At 42.2% G+C, this 22,004-nt stretch overlaps 3 protein-coding genes across 3 annotated transcripts in view; 1 reads left to right on the forward strand and 2 right to left on the reverse strand.

The window, feature by feature from the left end:
• LOC107391301 (kelch-like protein 12) overlaps positions 1-22,004 on the reverse strand; it is a 42,356-nt gene that overhangs the window by 14,560 nt on the left and 5,792 nt on the right. The window contains exon 2 of the mRNA XM_070544987.1: positions 15,620-15,693. The gene's annotated coding sequence lies outside the window, so the exon portion shown is untranslated. The remainder of the gene's footprint in view (positions 1-15,619; positions 15,694-22,004) is intronic.
• On the forward strand, positions 342-6,521 carry ptpn1 (protein tyrosine phosphatase non-receptor type 1). Its single transcript, XM_070544988.1, has 9 exons — positions 342-614; positions 1,130-1,220; positions 1,762-1,862; positions 2,352-2,450; positions 2,549-2,686; positions 3,250-3,459; positions 3,562-3,723; positions 3,811-3,947; positions 6,143-6,521. Exons 1-9 carry the CDS (start codon positions 558-560, stop codon positions 6,399-6,401), a joined length of 1,254 nt encoding a protein of 417 aa, XP_070401089.1. The 5' UTR covers positions 342-557; the 3' UTR covers positions 6,402-6,521.
• cebpb (CCAAT enhancer binding protein beta) lies at positions 20,224-21,495 on the reverse strand. The gene has a single exon (XM_015968539.3). It carries the CDS (start codon positions 21,329-21,331, stop codon positions 20,456-20,458), a length of 876 nt encoding a protein of 291 aa, XP_015824025.1. The 5' UTR covers positions 21,332-21,495; the 3' UTR covers positions 20,224-20,455.

A 22,004-nucleotide genomic window follows, 5' to 3' on the forward strand; every position in this document is an offset into this window, starting at 1 on the left:
TTACACTGACGTTCAAATTACTTTTTAAATGTAATTATATTAAATGTTAAAACAGCTTGCCAAATTCACCGGCAGCCGGGGCGATGACGTACACAGTGCGTGAGTGTGCGTGCGCGCTCCCCAAAGAGCGAGACGCGTTTTTTTCCCAGAAATATGATGCCTCCCGCGCGTCCTCGCCTGTTGGTCGCTGCTGTTTCAGAAATGGTGAGATGACGATTCTGTGTCAACAGACTTACTTTCCAGACTTGAAGAAGTGCTGTGAATCCTACACAGATATCTCACAGCAGCAAATTAAAACAAAACAAAACACATTGTGCTCTTTTTAGCCACCCAAGGACGACAGCTACACCGTGTAGGAGGAGCTAGCGGCGTGTTTCCGTTAAGAGTAGGCCGAGATGGCGATCTAAGCAGCCGCACTGAATGCGAGCTAACAGCGGCCGAAGATTGGGCAGCTACTACCGGAAACCGATTCACTACTAATTCTTTAATTACCGGGAAGCTGTGGTTCTTCGTTTTGGGCTGGGCGTAAAGAAAGAGTGGCAGCTGAACTGGAAGCAATGGAAGCCGAGTTCTTGGAAATCGATGAGAACGAGAGGTGGAGCGCCATTTACCAGGTAGGAACTATCGGCTGATCATCAAGGTGGAGACACGAACCGTAGGTGAAGCTGTCATTTTAGGCCTGCTCACAACGAGTCAGCAGATATATAAGGTATTAATAATAATCAATGTTTTTATTAGTCACCGGGACTTTTCTGGGTGTGTACAGCCTTGTTCTGATGTGTCTGTCCGGGTATAATACCTGCAACACTCGCTAGGACCCAGGAGTGGCCCGGATCTGTTCTGACTTTAATAAACCTTTATCAAGTGTCCATTAAAACGTTAATCACGTTTTAAAATGCTGTTTAATCACTACTCATGAGTAACTACTTTATTATGATAATTTTAAGTGTGTGTACATGTTTACCTGCATTAACAGTGTTAATAGTGTGATGTCTAGACTCTTTTTTTCTTCTGTTTTTCTAAAGAATTAAATTTAGGAAGTAAGGCCTACATGCACTCAGATCCACTTTCACAGTGTGTGAAACCTAAATCTGCTAAAATTTATTTGGTAAATTTTATTTTGTCTCAGGAGATTCGCCAGCAGTCCAGCGAGTGCGCATGCAATGATGCCAAACTGCCTGAAAACAAGACTCGAAACCGTTACAGGGATGTCAGCCCATGTGAGTTACACTTTGATCATCAGCAGACTCGTTTGTTGTTTTCTCTCGGTTATTATAACCATTCTTAAATTCAGGTAGATTGTGTATTTCCTATCATACCCATATAATAATTCAAAGGTGACAGATTGTAAATTGTTAGGATTGTCTCTTTGAAACTAATTTCTAAATTTTAAATAAGAAAACAACAGTAATTATACAAGTTAGAAAATGTAAAAATAGTTACTATCCACAGAACTAAATCCATCACAGTCCAGCAGCTGAGCTTTGCTGGTTTCCTCTTTTTCACACTGAATAAGCTATGCAAATTGTGCAGCTTGGGTTGCAAATACTTAGTTTTTATTATTCACATCTAACAAGATGTGAAAATGAGGAACCTGAAACTTTTGCCCACATTTACATCTCATATGAAGGATAGGTGGTTACCTCTGTTGTTAGTTTGCTCAATGACTCTTTTCTCATCAGTGTTGCGATGGTAGGGCTGTTCCTCCCCTTCTAAACAACAACAAGACATTTTTATCTGTCTTTTGTCCCCGCTCCTCAGTTGACCACAGCAGAATACACCTGCAGCTGGGTTCCAACGACTACATCAATGCCAGCCTGATAACTGTTGAAGAGGCTCAGAGAAATTATATTCTTACTCAGGTAAGCATCCTGAAGATTCACTGTCCTCTGTATGATTTTACATACAGACACACATCTACTGTATGTAACACGTCTTGGAGTTATGATGTCAACAAATGATTTGGAAAATGGAAGAATACCACAGTGAGAGCATATCCATGGGATTGATCAGTGAGGGAAAAACAGCAAATAGAAAAGCAAGAATATTAAGAGGAGTATATATCAGGCTTTCTATTTGAAAATGGTGGAAATGGGCCATCACTGCTTGTAGTTAAAATGCTGGATGTGGACTAAACTGTCACAACTGCACGTGTCACAAAATCAGAGGCAGTGGCTCGGGTCCAGCTGGAGCCGTGGTTCTGTATGTCTGTATCACAGTACGCTGGTAAAAACCTGGAGATTAGAACGTGGCTGGATCTGTTATTTATTCATCCCGTGCTAATATTGTTATCTAGTGATGCGAAGAAGAAAGTGTGATGTCTTTAAAGGAGTGGTTTATTCCCTGTTTAGGGACCCCTGCCGAGTACGTGTGGCCATTTCTGGGAGATGGTCTGGGAGCAGAGGACCCACGGTGTGGTGATGCTAAACCGGGTCATAGAGAAAGGATCTGTAAGCAGTCGTCTGTCCTTACCGAGACCTTTTAATGTGTCCATTACTCAGGAGTCACGCTACTCTTTTGTTTTCACATGACCTTTGTTTGGTTTTAGATTAAATGTGCTCAATACTGGCCGCAAAGAGAGGAGAAGGACGCCATCTTTGAAGACACCAACTTCAAGGTGACTCTCGTCTCGGAGGACATCAAATCTTACTACACAGTCCGACAGCTGGAGCTGGAAAACCTGTTGGTAAGTCCTCTCTGTTGAGCTGTCTGCCTGAGATAAGAGGTTATTTGACGCTGAGAGCCCGTGGGTCCTGAACACCTTCTGCCACTCGTGATTTAGTCATGAAGACAGAGAAAATATACACGGTGTCTTGTGCTTTAGAGCAAATTAGGAAGGATAAAAGCTAAAGAAGAATTTAACTATTACATCCACAATTTTTACAGAGCTAAATAGTTGTAACTCGTATTTTCAGTTTGGCAGGAATGTCAGGAGCTGGTCCTACGTCTCATCACTTCCTGGTTTTGATCTATAATTTTGCTGCTGAAGTTTGTGGAGCATGAACTGATTTGTTGACAGCACTGGACCTTTCTGAAAATCTGTGTTTAGTTGGGCTTTTCTAGCTGCTGAGGGGATTTGATGCTAACCTATAAAAGGAAGTTTTTTTCCCTAGTTTTTGCTTTAATGCTGATCTGAGCTGAAACATCAAGTGGAAGTTATTTTCATCTCGACTTGGCTTTGGTTTCCATCTGTGGTGCTGTGTTTGACGTGTGACGGTTTTATTTCTAACCCCAACCCTTTCCCTACAGACTCACGAGACGCGTGAGATTTTACATTTTCACTACACCACCTGGCCTGATTTCGGGGTACCAGAGTCTCCCGCCTCCTTCCTCAACTTTCTGTTCAAGGTGCGAGAGTCAGGCTGTCTGAACTCAGAGCATGGACCTGTGGTGGTCCACTGCAGCGCTGGTATCGGACGCTCTGGGACCTTCTGCCTTGTGGACACTTGCCTCTTGTTGGTTTGTATAATTTGTATAAACTCCAGCATGCAGTGAGACAATCACAAACAAAGCAGTCGCCTATCTGAGGAGAATCACTCTGACTGCTGTCTTTGTGTTCAGATGTCTCTTCGTAAGGACCCGTCATCGGTGCGTATTCGCGATGTGCTGCTGAAGATGCGGCAGTATCGAATGGGTTTGATCCAAACTGCGGATCAGCTTCGCTTCTCTTACCTGGCTGTCATCGAAGGTGCCAAGTACATCAAAGGAGATAAATCTCTCCAGGCAGGTTCTTCCTCTCCTCTTCGGAGCTTTTTATGACTGTGCATTCTGCTGAAGTCCTTTTAGTAAACAAGCTTTCTGCTTCTGAAGGAATCGTGGAAAGAGCTCTCTAACGAGGAAGATGATCCTCCGGAGTCCCCTCCCCCTCCCCCTCCTCCTCCGAGAGACCCTCACAATGGCAAAGTGCAGCCACCTTTTTTCCCTGATAAAGAAGAGGTCATCCTGAGGTGAGCATCCCAATCATCTGCGGGCTTATCTGAGCATTGGGGTGGGGGTGGTTCCTAATAGAGCTGCTCCGTGCTTCGATTGATAGTCAGCATCACAACGTAGGTATGTGATGTGATGGGGGGGCCTTCATCTGTTGGATCAGGTGAGATGTTGATCAAACGTTTGAAGCTACTATGAGGATGAAACGCATCAGGGGTCTATTATGTTGGACTGTAGACGTGACACTTGTTGTGGACTAACTAATATATTGGAGTCATTAATTTGACTCTTGGGGACGTAAAATCTTTTTATTCAAGATGGCTGTGTTCCGTCTGTGATGGGACGCTTCAGACGTTGAGCTGGACATTATTTAGCATTTCAAATCAAATCACTTTTATTGTCACGTCACACGTGCAGGTACACTGGTACAGTACATGCGAGTGAAATTCTTGTGTGCGAGTTTCACAGCAACAGTTGCAAAATACACATATTCTGTGTTATATAGCTAAAAGCGTTTATTGTGTCTACAGTTCTGATGGTATCATGCTGACAAAACAAACTCCGATTTGACAAGGAAGGATGTAATTTACCTCCCGTGGAACGTAAAAGGCTGACTGGTTATTCATCCAAAAAAGGGCAGGAGTGCAGCACGACTGAAAGTGCTATTTAAGTGATCTGTTGAAGGTTTCACTACTTTTCATTATCGCAAGAGTTGGAAAAGAATCACAATGTGATATTTTTTATTTATTTATTTTTGCCTATATGGTTCAACGCAAGCCTCTCCTCTCCTCTCCGGTTAGAAAAGAACATTTTTCCCACCATACTGAAACAGAAACGTGACTTTTAGCACAACATTTTTCTAAAAAAAAAAGTGTATTTATATAGCGCCAAATCACAACAACAATCGTCTCAAGGCACTTCACAAGGTAAAATTGGGTTCAGTTCATAATGGCAATTAGGCTTGGGTGTTATCCAAATTTCAATATCGTTAAGCTTCCTCTACGTGTTACCACAGTGTACGGTATTTCCATGAGTAATTAAAAATTATGACCTAAAACTCAAGTGGCATTAACAAAGTGTTGGCTTGGACTGTAACAGTTCAGAAACTGAATCTCAACACTATTGCCACCAAAAAAAACAAACATATTAAGCATAATGTTAACATTTTAATTAAAAAAATGCTGCTCATTATAATATTTTTCGCCAGAAAAACCTGCACGTTTACTTTTCCAGATTCAACATTGCACCTTCTGTACCAACAACTTTGCCTGGGGTGCTGAAAACCTGCTCCGATGGTGCGCTTGTGGCACAGACACAGGCTTTTGGGCCAGTCACAACTTCTGGGGAAGAAACTAGCAGCATATTTCTACCAGAAAAGTGAATAATAGGCTCCAAACCGGCTGTTATTTTAGCTCTCTAGAGTTCATCTGCGGTGCTGACGGGACCTGCATCTCTTGCTGTCACCTCTTTATTGCACGAGGAACACTCTTTGACAGGGAAACGTGGATTGACGGAACACCGGCTCTCCTTTATCGTTTGCTTGGAATCCAAAATACTTCCAACAGCAGAAGTTGTGTTTATTTTTGACACCGAGTCAGTAGGTGCACGACCTGCCATCTCTCTCCCTGTCTCTCTTAAGGTGCGTCTCTCTCTCTCTCCTCCGCGCTGTCACATGATGACGTCATGTTCATAAACTTTACGGAATGTCTCCAAAAGTCGACTATAACATATTAAACAATTTAACTAAAAATGAAAATTCAACAACACGTCAGTTTTACACATCAAATATTTTTTTTATATTTAGTCCTTATCTCCTAAATGCACTACATTTTGTTCATGACGTATTAACACTGATAGTGTTGCTCTTTTTAAACACCAGCTGTATACAGTAATACCATAGTACCACCAAAGTCTAATGCCGTTTAAAGTTTCCTATATAAGGGAACCCAGCGGATTGCATCGTCACTGACTTTACAACAATCCTCATGCTAAGCAAGCATGTAGCGACGGTGGAGAGGAAAACTCCCTGTAACAGGAAGAAACCTCAACAGAACCTGGCTCAGGATGAGCAGCCATCCACCGCAACTCACTAGCTTACACATCCATATCAATGTTTGCTTTAAACTTTATTCTTTGTGTAAAACGACTTGATGGATGCATCCATTAAACTCCAAACCTAACTGGGAGACATCCATCTGTCTTTTTCCTCATTCAGGGAAGACCTGCGACAGAGGATCTTAACCGCTGCAAGGCCTCCTTCTGATAGGGCTGGTCAGCCGGACCGGCATGTGGGAATACCTCATTCCACAGCTCCCAACACATCCCAGCAGGAGGAGGATGAGCCGAAGGCAGCGGAGCAGCCAAAGGAAAGCTCTCCTGTGCCGGGGACCTGGTCCCCTTTCCTAGTCAACGTGTGTCTCTGCACAGCGGTGACCCTCAGTGCTTACATTTTTTATCGAGCCTATTTCCACTGATGTCTCTTTCCTCTTCCTGATTGTTTTTGTTCTGTGTCACAAAGTGGACTTGGCTGCCTCACCAGCCTGCTCTGACTCTGTCAGTGAGCTTTTGTTCTATTCAGGTTGACCTGTTGTTATTTTTATAGCTGCAGCAGGAGGAGCTGCCACTAATTACCCAAACGTCGTTTCTGTACGCCATCACAGACGCTCAGGACCTCAGTTCTTCAGGTGCCACAACCCAAACGTGCGTGTGTGTCTATGTGTGTGTCTGTCAAGTACATCAGACTGCGGCTGTTGGGAGGGGTTGTCTCCAAGCTGCTGGTCTGGGAACCAGGATGAGAACCCTGTCTGCCCGTTTTATATGCATCTTATTTACCAAAATGACAATTTTGAATGTGACTTTCTGTTTTCTTTTTCATTAAGATTTAACTTTTTGTTTTATTTTTTAGCCCACTTGCTAACACAGATGGGTCTGAAATGTTCAGTCCTGATTTTTGACAAGCCAGTCAGAAAACACGCCAGTAGGGGGGGGGGGGGTTAAAGCGGAGTGTGTATAGAAATAAAAAAGTGAATTCATGCTCACTGATTGCATGCAGATGTGGGCTTGGAACTGTGATCTGTCCACACTAGTCGCCTCTGATTGGCCGGTTGAGTGTGTCTTCTGTGTATCTGTACATTTGTGTATCTGTGCGCGCGCCTGTTCAACCTGCTCCATGTCTCGTTAACAGGAAGTAAAATGTGAGATGTGGACAGAGCGGCGTCCTCTTCGTTTCCCTCTCTGGTGGCTCAAGGTGTGAAACTAAATTGTGCAGGGGGTGGGGTGGGGTGGGGAATCACCTTGCCAGTGTTGTCTGCCAGCAATAAAGTCAGTTTGAAGCATCTGAGTGAGATGTGGAGTGTGGGACCAGGGACTGAACAAACCAAAAATCAAATACCAGCACAGGGACGATGACGATACACTGTACTGATTGTGACCCTGAGCTGGCAGTATTCTTTTGTATGATTAGTGTTTAATTTTCTTTTAGCATGCTGCATTTGTGAATCCACAGGTTTATCCTAAGAAGAGATTAGTTAAGCTGCTACCATTCGTTTACCTTTGGGATACGACAAAGTTCAACAGCTGTACCTTTCTTTAGAATGTATAAATGTCCTCTCTAGGGACATACCTTTAATAAATTTATATATAAATATATATTTCCAATCAGGTTTAAGTGTGCTGAGTTCTTTTTTTCTGCTTTGAATGAAAACTCAGTATCATGTTTTCCTGTTTTCTATATGCTGAGCTACAAAAAAAATGTATTTTTTTTATTTACATTTGTTTTCATTTTTAAATAAAAAGTAAAAAAAAGTTTCATGTTCTGTTTTATTTTAGAAAGAACCGTTTGCCGAGGAAACAACATGGATTATGGTATAAAGGATCATATATTTTTATCTTATCAGATCAGTTCTGTGACTTTAAGGACTTTAACCCTAAATCTGCAGAAACACATCAATAAATTAGATTTGATTGGAGCTGAAGGCCAGCTTCATTAAAACTGACAGCTTCGGGTTAGAGGTCACATCTGCCTCTTCAACTTCTGAAAAGACCACAAACGTTTTCATGTAAACGGGAGTCATCAGGTGGTACTATAAACTAACTATAAACCTCTTTCAACAGAACTAATGTGCCTTCCTAACCTTTGACATCCATATCCAGTCATCCCACTGGAACGGGCCCACAACTCCAGAGGGGTCATTCATTGATATCCTTTCTAACCTGGGAACGCCATAGGAACAATTGTGCAGAAAAGCTGATTTTAATCATTAAAACTGAACCAAAGAATATAATTTAATGCAATTGCGTTTTAACCAGTTATTCAATGTTTATTATTGAGATAAACAGTTTCAGTGACACTAGTGCTGTTTCCTGAGAAACAGTGTTCAAATAACCACAAGGTGGCCCAGTTGGACTATAACGCTCCTGTTTCCTGCTTTGTCTGCGTGTACACATCAGTCATGTTACCTTTACATGACAACTCAGATTATTTCTGCTCTGTAAAATTTACTAATTCCAGAATTAAAGAAGCATTAAAGCTTTAATTCTTCCATCCCTGCGTTTTCATGCTTCTTTTTTTTAATGAAAATGTCCTTTGCCTCTAAAACTTGGACTTTAAATTCCAATATTTATTCTGGCCACATCTGGAAGAGTTATCACTGATAAACCCTTTTTTGTCCTTAACACTTTGTGTTACTCAAACACGTGTCAGGTTCAGACTGTTCCACAAACACAACCTGAACAACCTCATTCTCTGTTAACTGTAAAGACTGACACTGAAGGTATGAGAGATTTGTAAGATGCCTGAACATGTCCTACACACACACACACACACACACACACACACACACACGCACACGCACACACACGCACACGCACACACACACAGCTTGAAGAAAATGGGGAGTAGTGCAGATGATTTGGCAACTGTCTTGGCTAGGACTTCCTGTTTGGGAAACCAGAGGATGCACTGGTACGTGCTGTACAAGAATGTGAGTGAAGCGGAGTGAGTAATAGCACTCCCAACAAACGCTCTGCTGACGTCAAGCCTACACAACAAGCTAGAACAGGCTGCTGAAGAAATCAAGGTGTAACAGGGGCCGGGGCCGGAAGTCAGTTCAAAGCCACAGTTTGTTTCTAGTGAAACTCCAGGCTGGTCGTCATGGCTCACTCACACTGTGGTTAAAAGTGTTGTTTTGTAAATATTATTGAAGTTACAGATGTTTTGAAAGCATTTTCATAGAGAAAATCATTTGAAAGCTAAAATGAGCTAGAATGACTGGATTTTAACAGTCAGTTGGTGTTTGGCGTCTTAGACTAACAACGCTGAGTCCACATTCTTCTTCAGTCAAAAAGTGGATCAGCCCTGCCCTGCTGCCTCCTCCAGCATGTCTCTAGTTTAGTTATTAACCTGGAACTTCCCAATAGCTGGCCAGCTGTGAGGGAGTGTGTGTGTGTTGCTTTTCCAGCCTGCAGATGATTTTCAATGGAAGACCTGCAGGGATCAGGAAATTCCTGAAAATGAGGCGAGTCAGGTCTTTCCAAGAGTGACTCTGCAAAGTCTGAGTCAACACGCTGCTGCACAATGGAGGCTTAATGGGACAAAGTTTGCTGGCACGCCGTCAGGAATACCAAGTCTCTTCTTGTCTTTTCTTTCGTCAACAACAGAGTGACTGAGACACAGCATAAGTATTGACCGCTGATGAAAACCAATCACTGCGTTTACTCAGGAAATCAAGCTGACTGGAGACATTTTAACACATGGTGGTAAAATACTAACATGCATTAGGGAAGTTCACATATTTACTATTTTGCAAGAGCTGAGTATGATGCCGATTTTAGCATAGAAATCGAAAAACACAAGGAATCTGAAAGTATTAACAGCCTTCCAGTGTCTGCACCAAGGAAAACTCTGCCTGCCAAAGATAAAGCCAAGGAGGAAGTGACAAAAATTGCAGTTCCCCCCTCATCCTCTAGGGACTGGCTCCATAAAGGAGCAAATTCTCAGTGACTTCCATGTAAAAATACTAACTTCACAGCAGAGATAAACATGTTTACAGCCTGGTTTAAAAATAAACATTTTAGGTTTTCTGTCATGGCAACTCTGAGGGGGTGAAGCTTTTTGTAACTAATCTCTTTAGATGTAATTAAAGTTTGAAATTATGAAAAATTTGCGTGTGCTTTTGATCGACATGTAGCAGATGAGCAGTCAGCGCTAGCAGTTCCCCCCTCTTTCAGGGAAGGCCTCGGCCTCGCCCTAAAAGTGTTACAGCCTGGAAGACAGAGGGTAGCTGAGTCGCTCAACCGCAGTCTTGTGGCTAAATGCGCCCGGCCTACCCTATTACCTTCAGTTAGCTGAGTTAGCTCGTAGCTACAACGGTTAAGTATTTGATGTATGTCAATCATTTGCCCCCACACTCACAGCCCCACACTAGGCTCCATTTTTGTATTTTCCGGAAGTGACGAAACACGTGACATGGCCAAGATGGTGTTGGGGAACCGCCTCTTGGGCTTCAAGTAGGCTCTTCCAAGAACCTGCAGGTGATGGTGTGGAGGGTTCGTCCATCTTACACATGCAGTCAATTGTTCACACAGAGTTCAGGGACAGTCAAAGCACCTGTTTTCCAGCTGTGTGTTTAATGTGCAGCTTCACTGGGTTTAAAGGGATATAAAAGGTAAAAAATAATGGGTTATAGACGCCATCTTGAATGACCTCAGTTTGGGGAAAATAGAGTTTATATCCTACTGGAGTAAAACCTCAATATCTGACCTTTCAGCTCATGCTGAGATATTTCACACGTCACTCCGGTTGCAGCAGTTTTAAGACAGCAGCCAAACGCTTGGGTTGGACTAGCCTTTAGCTCATCAATCCAGTCTCACAGACTTTATTTCTCTTATTTTTTTATTTATTCACTTCTATGAAGTGCTACCGAAGCATCATGATTAATACACAAATGTGATGAGATTTCAGTCATGAGGGGCATTTTTCTGCTAAGCAAGCAGCTTTGCCTTTTTGAACCCGAATGGAAAAGCAGAGTTGTTGTGTTTGAGCAGCAGTCTGATGTCTTTGGTTACGTCTGTTGAGACATTCACTCGTGAGCGGTTCCTCTTCCTGTTCCTGCCTCCTCTGGTTGCTGCTGAAGACCAACCGTCTCTCTCTCTCACGCACACACACACACTCCTCTGATATATACTATCAGATGCTAAGTTCATGCATGTAGGTCAAAGCGTAAATACTGACAGGTTGGAGCTGGTGCTTCCCCGTTTCAGCGCTTCCTCCCGCAGCACACACAAGAGATGGATGACGTCGGCAAACGGTATCCACATGTAAACAAAGCTGAATGACCTGCGTGTCTCACCGCAGATGTAATCACTGTGTTCTTTTGGTTTGTTGTTAATGTTTTTCTCCTAGCAGTGGCAAAAGAAGACCACTTATTGATGCATATGAGTGACGACTGTGAGTTTGATTTACTGATGGAGCACTTGATCAGCGGTGGGAAACATACACACAATGTGTCTGAAGCAGACTGACTAAGAGGTGAAGCTGTAAACGTGAGGATGGGCACATAGTTGAACCAGTGTGGGTGTCGAAGTGTTTCTAAGCCACCTGCGACAACACACCCTGCTTCCTGTTGAGTAATGGCAAACCCAACTCATCCATTACTGCTACATAGATTTGCCTGCTGTGATTCCACGAGTGTACAGTCAAACATTTTATTTACTTTTCCTATTAGTCAAAGGAAAATTTATCTTATTTTTAAAAATATTCTTCCCACTGTTTAGACACTACTGGTTTTAATTAACAAGACATCACATGACAGTTTCTGTAATAATAATAAATTATCTCTGTCATAGCATCAAACTCAGAAAACAGACAAAAAATCTAGCCAAATGATCAGTGGAGGATAAAATCTCACTTCCATAATATTCACATATTGAAAACCTGTTTGTCAAAGTAAAACCGGATGTTGGCTCAACTGCACAGATGTCTGGTAATCTAGGAAAGTTTTGGAGCAAACCTTTGAGGAACAGTGCAGTTGGCTGAACTTTCATTATTGATGAAACACCAGTGCTTCAAAGGACTTTTAGGATATCTTTCTGTTTCTGTGTCCTAAAGTAATGAGGAAAGGTTGAGGTTAGAAAGGTCGATCAGTAAACTCAAGAAAAAGCTGTTGGACCTAAAGGTGAGGTTTTGATCTTCCATGGAGTCGGGCTGATTTAATCTCTCCAGATGAGGGGCTAAACCAGTGGTCCTCAATAGGCGGCCCGCGGGCCCCCTCTTTGTGGCTCCAGAGCCCCGCACGCACACAGTGGCTATAACCACAACTACTGTGCTACGGACACAGCCACTGTGCTATGGGCACAGCCACGTTAGCATTATATGACGGAGCACGAGTTCAAAGTACACCAAAGACATTCATTAAACATCAAACATGAACAAAGTTTCAAATATGAACAAAGTTTTTAACTACTGTCCTGCTAAAACAAAGCTTTTTAGCTAAACGTTGACCTGTCACTAAATCTTTAACGTAAAGGAGTCCGTATGGTCAGTGGGTGCAGTCACAGCAATCCATAGCTCCATTGGCTGTTCTCGTAGCTTTGGGATAGCAGTCACAGCCATTTGTGGCTACAGGCGTGCCCTTGTGGCTGTGGCGACAATCGGAGATCGGTCCTACTGTAAAATCATGGAACTGAGAAGCACAGAGGCAAATAAAATCTAGAATAAAACAAAAAAGCAAACATAGAAGTCATCCATGGAAGCTTTTATGAAATAAATCGGTTTTGGGCCATGAGCAAGTCATCTGAACGAGTCATTTTGTTTGAGGTTATAGTTAGTCTCACTAAAGGATCTGGAATCAGCCTTTTACTTCAGTGAATTAAAACTAAACTCAACATGCACCACTATGTTTTCAGGCTTGAATGATATTATGTTGAGTTCAGTTTTGCTGCTTGTGTATCTTTTATCACCACTGTAGCAGAGGCAAATGTATTATTTAATGATATTCTGTATAAATATACAAGATTACCTTGCTTGATCTTTATGGTAAATATCAGAAGATTATAGGGCTTAATCAGAAGATTTTAGGATTTTTGCTTTATTAAGTAATTATACACGCTTTGTTTTGATTCAGAAAAGAGTCAGGCTTATAAAAGAAATTATTTTATTTCATTTATAACACAAGTGAACTAAACATTTTCTGTGATTGGATGAAGCTAAATGTGATGAAGGCTATGTGTCAATGTGTTGTTGATCAGAACTTCCGAATTTCGGAAAGCAACGTCTCCTGATGGAAAAGAATTTGTATCGGTTAAGCTATGAAGTTGTTTTCGTCAGAAGTACATCAGACACAATCTCTCTGTGTTCTACCTCATCCTTTTGATGACCCTCGTCACGGATCCGGAGGTCAGAGAGGTCGGATGACTACGGGGCGCCCAGGTCCAGTAGATTGACCGCAAGCACCGACTTCTCCAGTCCAGAGTTGTCACCAGGCAGCACAGGTTGGGATCAGCTTGCGGCTCAGGAATAACTCTTAAGGAGTTGAACAATATCAGCTTGTTTCTGCAGGAATTGTCTACTGTATCAGATTTGCAGGTGCAAAAAGGGTTTGACGACGTGTCAAAATCTTTGATGGTTAAAGGGGTTTGGGTACAGATGGCCGGTCTGAAGCTTTCTCTAGAACTACCAGATCACTCAAAGTGATCTAGTTTTAAGGATTTGATGTTATGATTTGCACAGCCAATCAGAGGCTGACAAGTTTGGAGATGTTTTACCAAGGCAACTCAGAAAAACACCGTCTTTGATATCGGAAGTCCTGACTGGTTAAAAAAACAAGTTATTTGTTGTAGTCTTAACTTAACCGTACTTATTGTGTGGAGGCAGGTGTGAGGACCTTGTTGTCAAAACATGGTCAACACATGGCAGGTTCTACTAGACACACATAATATAACATCCATTCAGTGTGCACAGATTAATGAAGCATTTCATTATACTATAATTATTATAAGTAATAATAAACAAATGTTTATTTAATGATTATCTAGATGACAGGTCATAGCTGAAGTTCATATTTATTTATGAAATCATTCTTGAATTTAGCAATTGATTTGAGCTGGAGTTCTTCTTTCTGGAGGTAGACAGATGGGACCTTGGGAAAGAAAGTTATTGTTTATCTTTCAGACTTGCAGAGTCTGAATCCCAGCTGGTGTGAAGGCAGACTCATTTAAAGGGAACACAAGCAATGTTGTGTCTCCTTTCTGACCAGATGTTGAATAGATGGTGAAAGGTCAAACAGTGCCTAAACTGACCATTGCTGGATGCCCCACTCACACACACACACACACACACACACACACACACACACACACACACACACACACACACACACACACACACACACACACACACACACACACACACACACACACACACACACACACACACACACACACACACACGTAGATTGGTGTCAAGAAAGGCATCTATTTTAACAATTTAGCTTCCACACCAAAAAGCAGTGAAAATATTCTTTTTATTTAAATGACTGGTTTAGGGGGCAGAAAGGGTTAGATTATTATGCAAACTAACATAAGTGATCATATTTAACTTATATCAAAGTAAGGAAATAATGTTTATTTTTTTTAATTCAGACATCTTTATATTTTCTTTTGAATTTTTAAAATGATGTATTTTCTGTTTCTATTTTAGATGACTTTGTGTTTCAATGGGAGATAAACAGGAGCTGTAGCGAGCGCTGCTGTCAGGTAAAGGTTTGATGGACCTGAAACAAACTGGAGTAAAAAGATTCAAATCCATACAGGTAGGATTCATGATCAAAACAAATAGAGGAGCTGATGAACAAGAATGAAGAAAGAGAATTTGACTAAATCAGGAGTCTCACTGGTTCAGGTGTGCTGATTAGACACAAAAATCAGGTGAATAAAGAGGTGGAAACAGCTAAGAGCTTCCAAAGTTTAAAACCAGCGTCTCTCGTTTGTGACAGGATTTCTAAAATGACTTCCTGGACAGGTCTCCGGTCCATCACAAAGACACACAGTGACACACCTAGGGGCAATTTAGAGTCTTGGCCAGCGGGAGGAAACCAGAGCTTCTGGAGAAAACCCATGAGAACACACCAACTCCATGCAGAAAGGCTGAGCAGGGATTTGAACCTACAACCTGAGACAACATTCTGACACAAAAACTCCAACAGTGCCAGTTCTTTCTAACTGAATTTAGTGAATGACCACAATCCAAAAGAGCATGCTGGTAAATGGATGCTCCTGAGGAAGTTTATTTGGTCACAGTGAAATTTATTTGATCTGATATTTAACTTTCTGACACAAGGAGCATCTGCACAATCTAAAGTCTAGTACTTTAACTCAAGCTTTATAACTGATAATTAACATAACAGACTAAAAAGCTCTATGCAGACTGGATGGACCTTCTTAGAGATTAGGACTGCGCTCCAAAGCCTCTCCGACACCGTTGTTGCTCTAGAAATTAAGCTTGTGTTTGTTGTGTAAGGATGGTCTGCTGTTACCCAAGATCTGGGCAGTGATATTTGCTGTGTACTGACCACAAGCTACTTCTGCACATCAGTTTTGTCTTTTTCACAGTCATGTACAGCAAAAAAAGCAGAAGTGAACCAAGATGTTGAAATCCTGGTTCACTTCAAGACAGATCATGTTCTAGTTCACTTACCGTATCTCAGGCCTCCCGGGTTCCCGTCACAAGCCCGACTTGGATATCCGGCACGCCTTTAACTTAACGCAGATCTGAAATGATAAAAAAACGAAATCTCTGTGTTCACAGCATCCAAACATACTGTAGGTCCGGACAGCTCTACTCTGATTTAAATGTGGCTAAAAAAGACAAATTTTGCTACATTCAGTCATTAAACCTGCATGAGAAGCTATAAGGATACTTTAGTCGTGCACCTGACAAAAATCTTTGTTTGTCAGTAACGTCTTAAATTTAAAAAAATTTGAGGTTTAAACTAAACCCCAGAGACGTTAAGAATTCAGAGGTAAATATGTAAACATGTGCACTCAAACACAAAACTGAGAAAATTCAGAACATCCTGAAAAATGCTGATGAGTATCTCATTTTCAGGGTCAAACAGCAAAGGATGACCTGGCTGATAGTGTTTAGTTATTCTAAGGCAGGGGTGTCAAACATGCGGCCCGTGGGCCGGATCCGGCTCGCAAGCAGGTTAAATCCGGCCCGCGAGATGGTTGTGTAAACTTTATTTTCATACTTTACAATGTAGAGTGAAAATAAACTTATCTTTGTGAGCAAGTTCTCTCTGTAACGAGTATAAATAAAACAAAGCTGCGCTCAAGGCTCACACAAGAACTTGAATCACATCCTGAAGTTGGCCGCCACTCAGGATGTGACTCCTGATATTGATGTGCTGGTGAAAGCTAAAAGATGTAAAGTAAAATGAGTCAAATATACTTTAAGTGCTGCATGAAACTCATCTAGCCATGTGATCTGTAAGCTCTTTGAATCACTAAGGAATGTTTTTTTTTTATTCTATTATTTATTTCAAATTTTCAAGTACACTTCAGGTGTTGTTCTTGTACTATTTTGGATACACTGTCCTCAGACTCCAGCCTTGTTTTATATTGATTGTATTAAAACAAAGAAAACAATCTGAAGTTTTTTTTTATTTACCGGTCCAGCCCACTTGTGACTAGATTTCCCTCAATGTGGCCCCTGAGCTAAAATGAGTTTGACACCCCTGTTCTAAGGGCTGTGGAAATCCCTGTTTATCATTTAGAACATATAAAAACATCTGTGAAAAGTCATAACAGGAAGTTCCTTTACATGTCTATACATTTCCCAAATCTACAAATCAATTAGCATGTATTTTTTAATTGTAAATAATGAAATTGTTCAGAATACTGGCAAACATAAAAAATAAAGGTTTCCTGTTTCTACTGCACAAACATTTCAGTTTTAAAGGATTTTATTCATCTTGGAAAGCAAAGCCCACTTTAATATGACACAGAACACATGTTAGAAAAAGTTTTCTAAACAGGAAGTGATGATCACACATTTCAGTTAGTAAAATTAAACACAATTAGGACATTTTTTAGCAACATGTCAAAATAGATCTTATCAAGAGGAACCAAAAACCTAAATGACCGCCAGTTTTGAAAACTAGAATTGCGCTGATGACCCAACGGCAGAGAGAGCAGATACAGTCATAAGAGTTAAAGCTTCCTGGACACCTTTAAGTGTTTCTTAAGGACAAAATTTGTTTTAGTTTTCTTTGTCAAAATCTATCTGAGGAAAGGACATTTCAGTAAAAAGTCACTGATTTATAATCACACAAACATCCAAACAGCTGAAAGTTGTGTTTAGATTTCTATGTCAACAAAGACCAGCTCCACCATACAAAGCATGACATGACGTGTGTGTGTGTGTGTGTGTGTGTGTGTGATGTTACAGGACCCGTCTGCTTTAGGGTTTTACTGGAAATTGCTCTGTGAAAATGAAACTGTACATTTCAGCTCTTTTTTGTAACAGTTTTGTGGAAAACAAACCAAATGGATGAAGGTGATGTTATCCTGCAGGAAACCACCTCAGATGCTATTTTATTACCTTTGCATTCCAAAAAGGTTCCTACTTTATGGTTATTCCAGCAAAACTACCATTAAATTCTGCAGTTAATAAACGATCCCATGTTAATATTCCTGTAAAGCTTTACAAAACAAAAGGAAACCTTTGAGATACAATGATAGAAACAAACCTTGATCTAAACCAGAGGGAGCACTTTCTGCTGGCAGCATTTAAAGAAACTAAAACACAAACTTCTGTTATTGTTTTGAGCTTTGATTCAGTTTGAAACCGAACAAACCCGGTCAGTCTACTCCAGGAAAAATGAATCTAGCTGGACAAAGTCTAAAACACAGAATCGTTAGTTTGTGAATCAACAGTTAATATGAGCACCAAGAAAAACAACAGTAAACACTGGAAATCCTGCAAGGGTCTGAAATCCAGAGAGAAGAGGGAGAGACTTAAAGTGATCTTGTTTGTGCAGGAAAGGTGCTCCACAGATTAGGATGATCCTGCTGTTGATAGGAAGCATCACGCTCCAGTCCCATCTCTTAAACCCACACCGCCCTCCACACCACGAACAGTCACTATTCATTCATGTTAATCGTGTTTCATCGATCATACATGTTCTTGACCGTCAAACCCAGAAAGCTTCAGGTTTAATGATGTAACTTTATATTTAAGAATAATGGAGGAGTCTGTAATTAAGTGTTGCCTAATGATGCCTTCATTAATTTAATTAGTTATGAAAACAGCGGCTGAGAGTTATGTGGACATCGTGTTTCTAAATCACTGCAACAATAGAAGTAAAGTGTTTGAAGAACAAATTAGTATGAGTCACATGTGGAAAACTTTATTTCACAACTAAAGAGGACAATAGGATGGCAGGTGGAGTGTGTGTGTGTGCGTGCGTGCATGCGTGTGTGTGTGTGTGTGTGTGTGTGTGTGTGTGTGTGTGTGTGTGTGTGTGTGTGTGTGTGTGTGTGTGTGTGTGTGTGTGTGATGCAATACGTTTTACAGACAGGCACTACCCTTTGACGGTAAAACACGGAAAGAGGGCCGGGCTAAACTCTGAAGACGGGAGGTCATCCTGTGTGGGAATTTCCCTCTTTCCTGTCAGCATGGGATCTGGAAGTGGAGTAGGAGTGCTTGTGGCTGGATTAGGCCGTCGAAGAAGGAATGTCCATGTTTGAATGAATCTGTGCCAGGGACTGACAGCATCCAGAAATGGGAAATCTTATGTGAAACTTGACTTTTATTCTGAGATTGCTTGGATTTCACAATCTATTCCTGAACACCTACTGGCACACACTCCTCACACTTATTGTCTTCCAGACCGAGGACAATGATGTCTGTTTCTAAAGTGGGTGTAGCATTCTTCTGGTAGTGATGTGTTTGGAAAGGGAGGATGTTGCACAACAGCTAGAACTCTCCAGTTCATCACTAGCTGTGTTGAAACGTTTAAAATGTCATTTCTTGTGCACAAACAGCACAACTCTGTGTTCACGCCCCATTAAAGGAACACAATGCGACTCCTCGTTGTGCCATCTGAGGACAAATGTGAAACTTTTCAGCTGGAAGACATTCCCCACAACAAATCACAACATGCTCCTTGTGTTTATCTGCTCTTTCTGAGGTTAGCTAGCTTAGATATGATTCAGGCTGCACACGCAGGCAAATGCAGTCTGAGTAGTTGGTAAATTCCACAGTTCAGCTTATCTGCAGCCTCTGCTGTAACCCACAGTCTAGTGTGGACAGGTGAAATGTCGTGCTGCACGTTTCCCACGTGAGGGTTATCCGAGGTTTGCTCAGGTTTCAGACACATCACCGCCCGCCAGGTCTCGGCTGTTCCAGTGTGAGCAGGTTAGTTGTTCATTAATTTCCAGACGACCTTGAACCCCTTTCTGGGCCGGTGGACCCAGCAGACTATTGACAGAACTGTGTGCTAAAGATAAAGCTACCATTTCTGTGCTGCGTGCAGAGTGACCAAGACCTTTCTGCTGCTCTCAGCAGTATCGTTTCAGTATAAATCTGTCACATTTATTTAAGGATCTGTGTACTTTTGGAGTCAAGCCCTCAATTACAACAACCAAACATGATATTAAGCATATAGTGCAACTATAAAAACTGATTTTGATTAATCATTTTGAAACAAAGTCTTTGCCTATTTTATTTTATGATTAAGTGTGTGAGTTGATCAGGCAACTTTAATGCACAATCTCAATAAAAAATTTTTTTAATGAGTGATGTTTTGTGTGGGCCCATGTGACTATTTTCTAAATTAGCTGTTCCAAAGAGAAAAATCTCATGGTGCTTTGTTTGATTTCACCATAGCCTGACATTTAAATGTGCACATTCTGCTTATCATCGAGGTGATTTCTTATCTGCAGTGTGTCGTAACCCCAAAACATGGTATTACACAGTCTATGATGACGGTGAACGATGCACGATCCATGGTGAAAGGGACAAAAAAAGAAGAAAAGGGAAGTGAAATAGTTTAAACAAAGTATAAATCTCTTTAATTCAATAAAATATCAAGAACAATTAAAGCATTTCACCTTTTAATATTAAATAATTAGACTATTTCATTCATTGCCAATACTATTACAAAGAGTTGCATCATTTCACTGCAGCACAACTCTTCCCCTGACAGCCATTGCTGCAGATACAGTGTACACAAAATGTAGAAATTCACTGGTAATGTAAAACCTGCACAGAAATACTGCATACACTAAAATTACATCTGAGAATAAAGCTATGAGGACAAGTGAAAAGTCGCGTAATGGTTGCGCAATCCATGCAGCCACTTGTTCAGTCTCATTCAAAGTGTCCATGTAAACTGGCGGTCTGTTTACAGAGTACCGTTTTCAGCACAGTGGGTCGCCTCTTGCGCCGTTAAGTCTGTCAGGCAAGCAGCGCGGGGATCCGGGGGGAGATCCGTGCGGTATCCCCGGGGGATGGAGGTGGGGAGTTCTAACATTGTCCGGTGGCGGAGAGCAGGTTGCGCAGGGTGGCCAGCTCTCTGGACAGCTGCTCCACGCGTTTCTGTAGACGATCGTTCTCCGCAGCCAGTTCCAGCACTTTGTGTTGCGTCTCCAAGTTGCGCATCTTGGCTTTGTCCCTGCTCTTCCTCACTGCCAGGTTGTTCCTCTCCCTCCTCAGCCGGTACTCTTCACTGTCCTTGTCCAGGCGCTTCTTCGCCTTCCCGCCAGACGACTTTCCACCGTGCGACGGTGACCTGCTTTTACCTGACGGGGCAGGTGTGCCAGGCGGGCTGGAGCAGGTCGAGGACGCAGTGGAGATGTTTCCAATACTTCCGCTGGTGGATTGGTAATGAAGGTAGGACCTCATGTCAAACCCAGATGACCCGTTCTCCATCTTTGCGTCTTCCGGACTGTCTTCTCTCTCGGTGGAAGCGGCGGCTCGGTAACGGCTGGCCACCAGATCCGGGCTGAGAACGCTGTCCACACGGGTCTCCTGCAGCTCGGGGTAACCCAGCGCGTACGGATCCCTGGGCTCCCTCGCACCCTCGCACTGGCTCGCCTCCAGCTCGCTCAGCAGCGAGTAATTCTTATAGTTCTGGAAAGCTGCGAGTCTTTTGATCTTGTTCTCCCCGAGGAAATCAGAGAAGGCGTCCCCCTGCTGCTGCGTGTGCGCCGCCAGCTGCGGGCAGTGCAAAGCGGAGTCCAGGTAAACGCTGAAGTCTATGGCTCTCTCCCGCTCCCCCAGACCCAGCTCCGTCATCGAGTCGCCCAGCCTCCAGTAAGAGCCTCCGCCTATGGGTCCGATGAAGCCGTCTCTACCGTGGATAGCAAAGCTGCCCTCCTCGTACAAGCCGGCCACTTCCATGGATCTCAACACCCGCTGGAGTGCAGGAGCACGTCGGGCTGAGGTGGGACGCCCTGGCTGGTTCTGGTTTTCCTGCCTCAGTTGTGAAATGCGTCGGAATGCAGAGAGTTTAAACCTCCTCGGTCACTACCCGTAGAAACACGCAGCTCCTACTACGCGGGAGCTCTTGGATTGGGAGGAATTGACAGATCTTCCTGTCTCAGGAGGGGTTTTATTAGGGGTGGGGGCGGGGCTTAACTTGGCAGGTGTGTCACGCAGAGCAGAACCGACCTGTACCGTGCGGAGAAGATTCTTTCCCGTCCGCATGCTATTTAAAGTATTTTGTCACGATGAAACAAACAAACAAACAAACAAAACAAAACAACAACAATAAAACACCGAACAACAAAATAAAACTTGCTTTAGTTTTTATGTACGTGCGCACCAGATGAAGGCTATAATAAAATTCTAGCAGCAGAACAAAAAGGAGAAAAGCAGCTTTGGCTGATGAATGGGAGCTGATATCAGAAGTCAAATAAAAAGTAAAAAATAAAATTCCAGTTTACACCGTCATGCAAGCGCGCCCCCTGCTGCACGCGTCTGGAAAAAAACCCAACGTGTTTATCTTTTTAAAGTTTATAGTAACAACATCACTGATGTTCAAAGCAGCCACAGACTCATTTCATTTAGAAAT

Source organism: Nothobranchius furzeri, chromosome 15, assembly GCF_043380555.1.
Source record: "Nothobranchius furzeri strain GRZ-AD chromosome 15, NfurGRZ-RIMD1, whole genome shotgun sequence".
Lineage (NCBI taxonomy): Eukaryota > Metazoa > Chordata > Actinopteri > Cyprinodontiformes > Nothobranchiidae > Nothobranchius > Nothobranchius furzeri.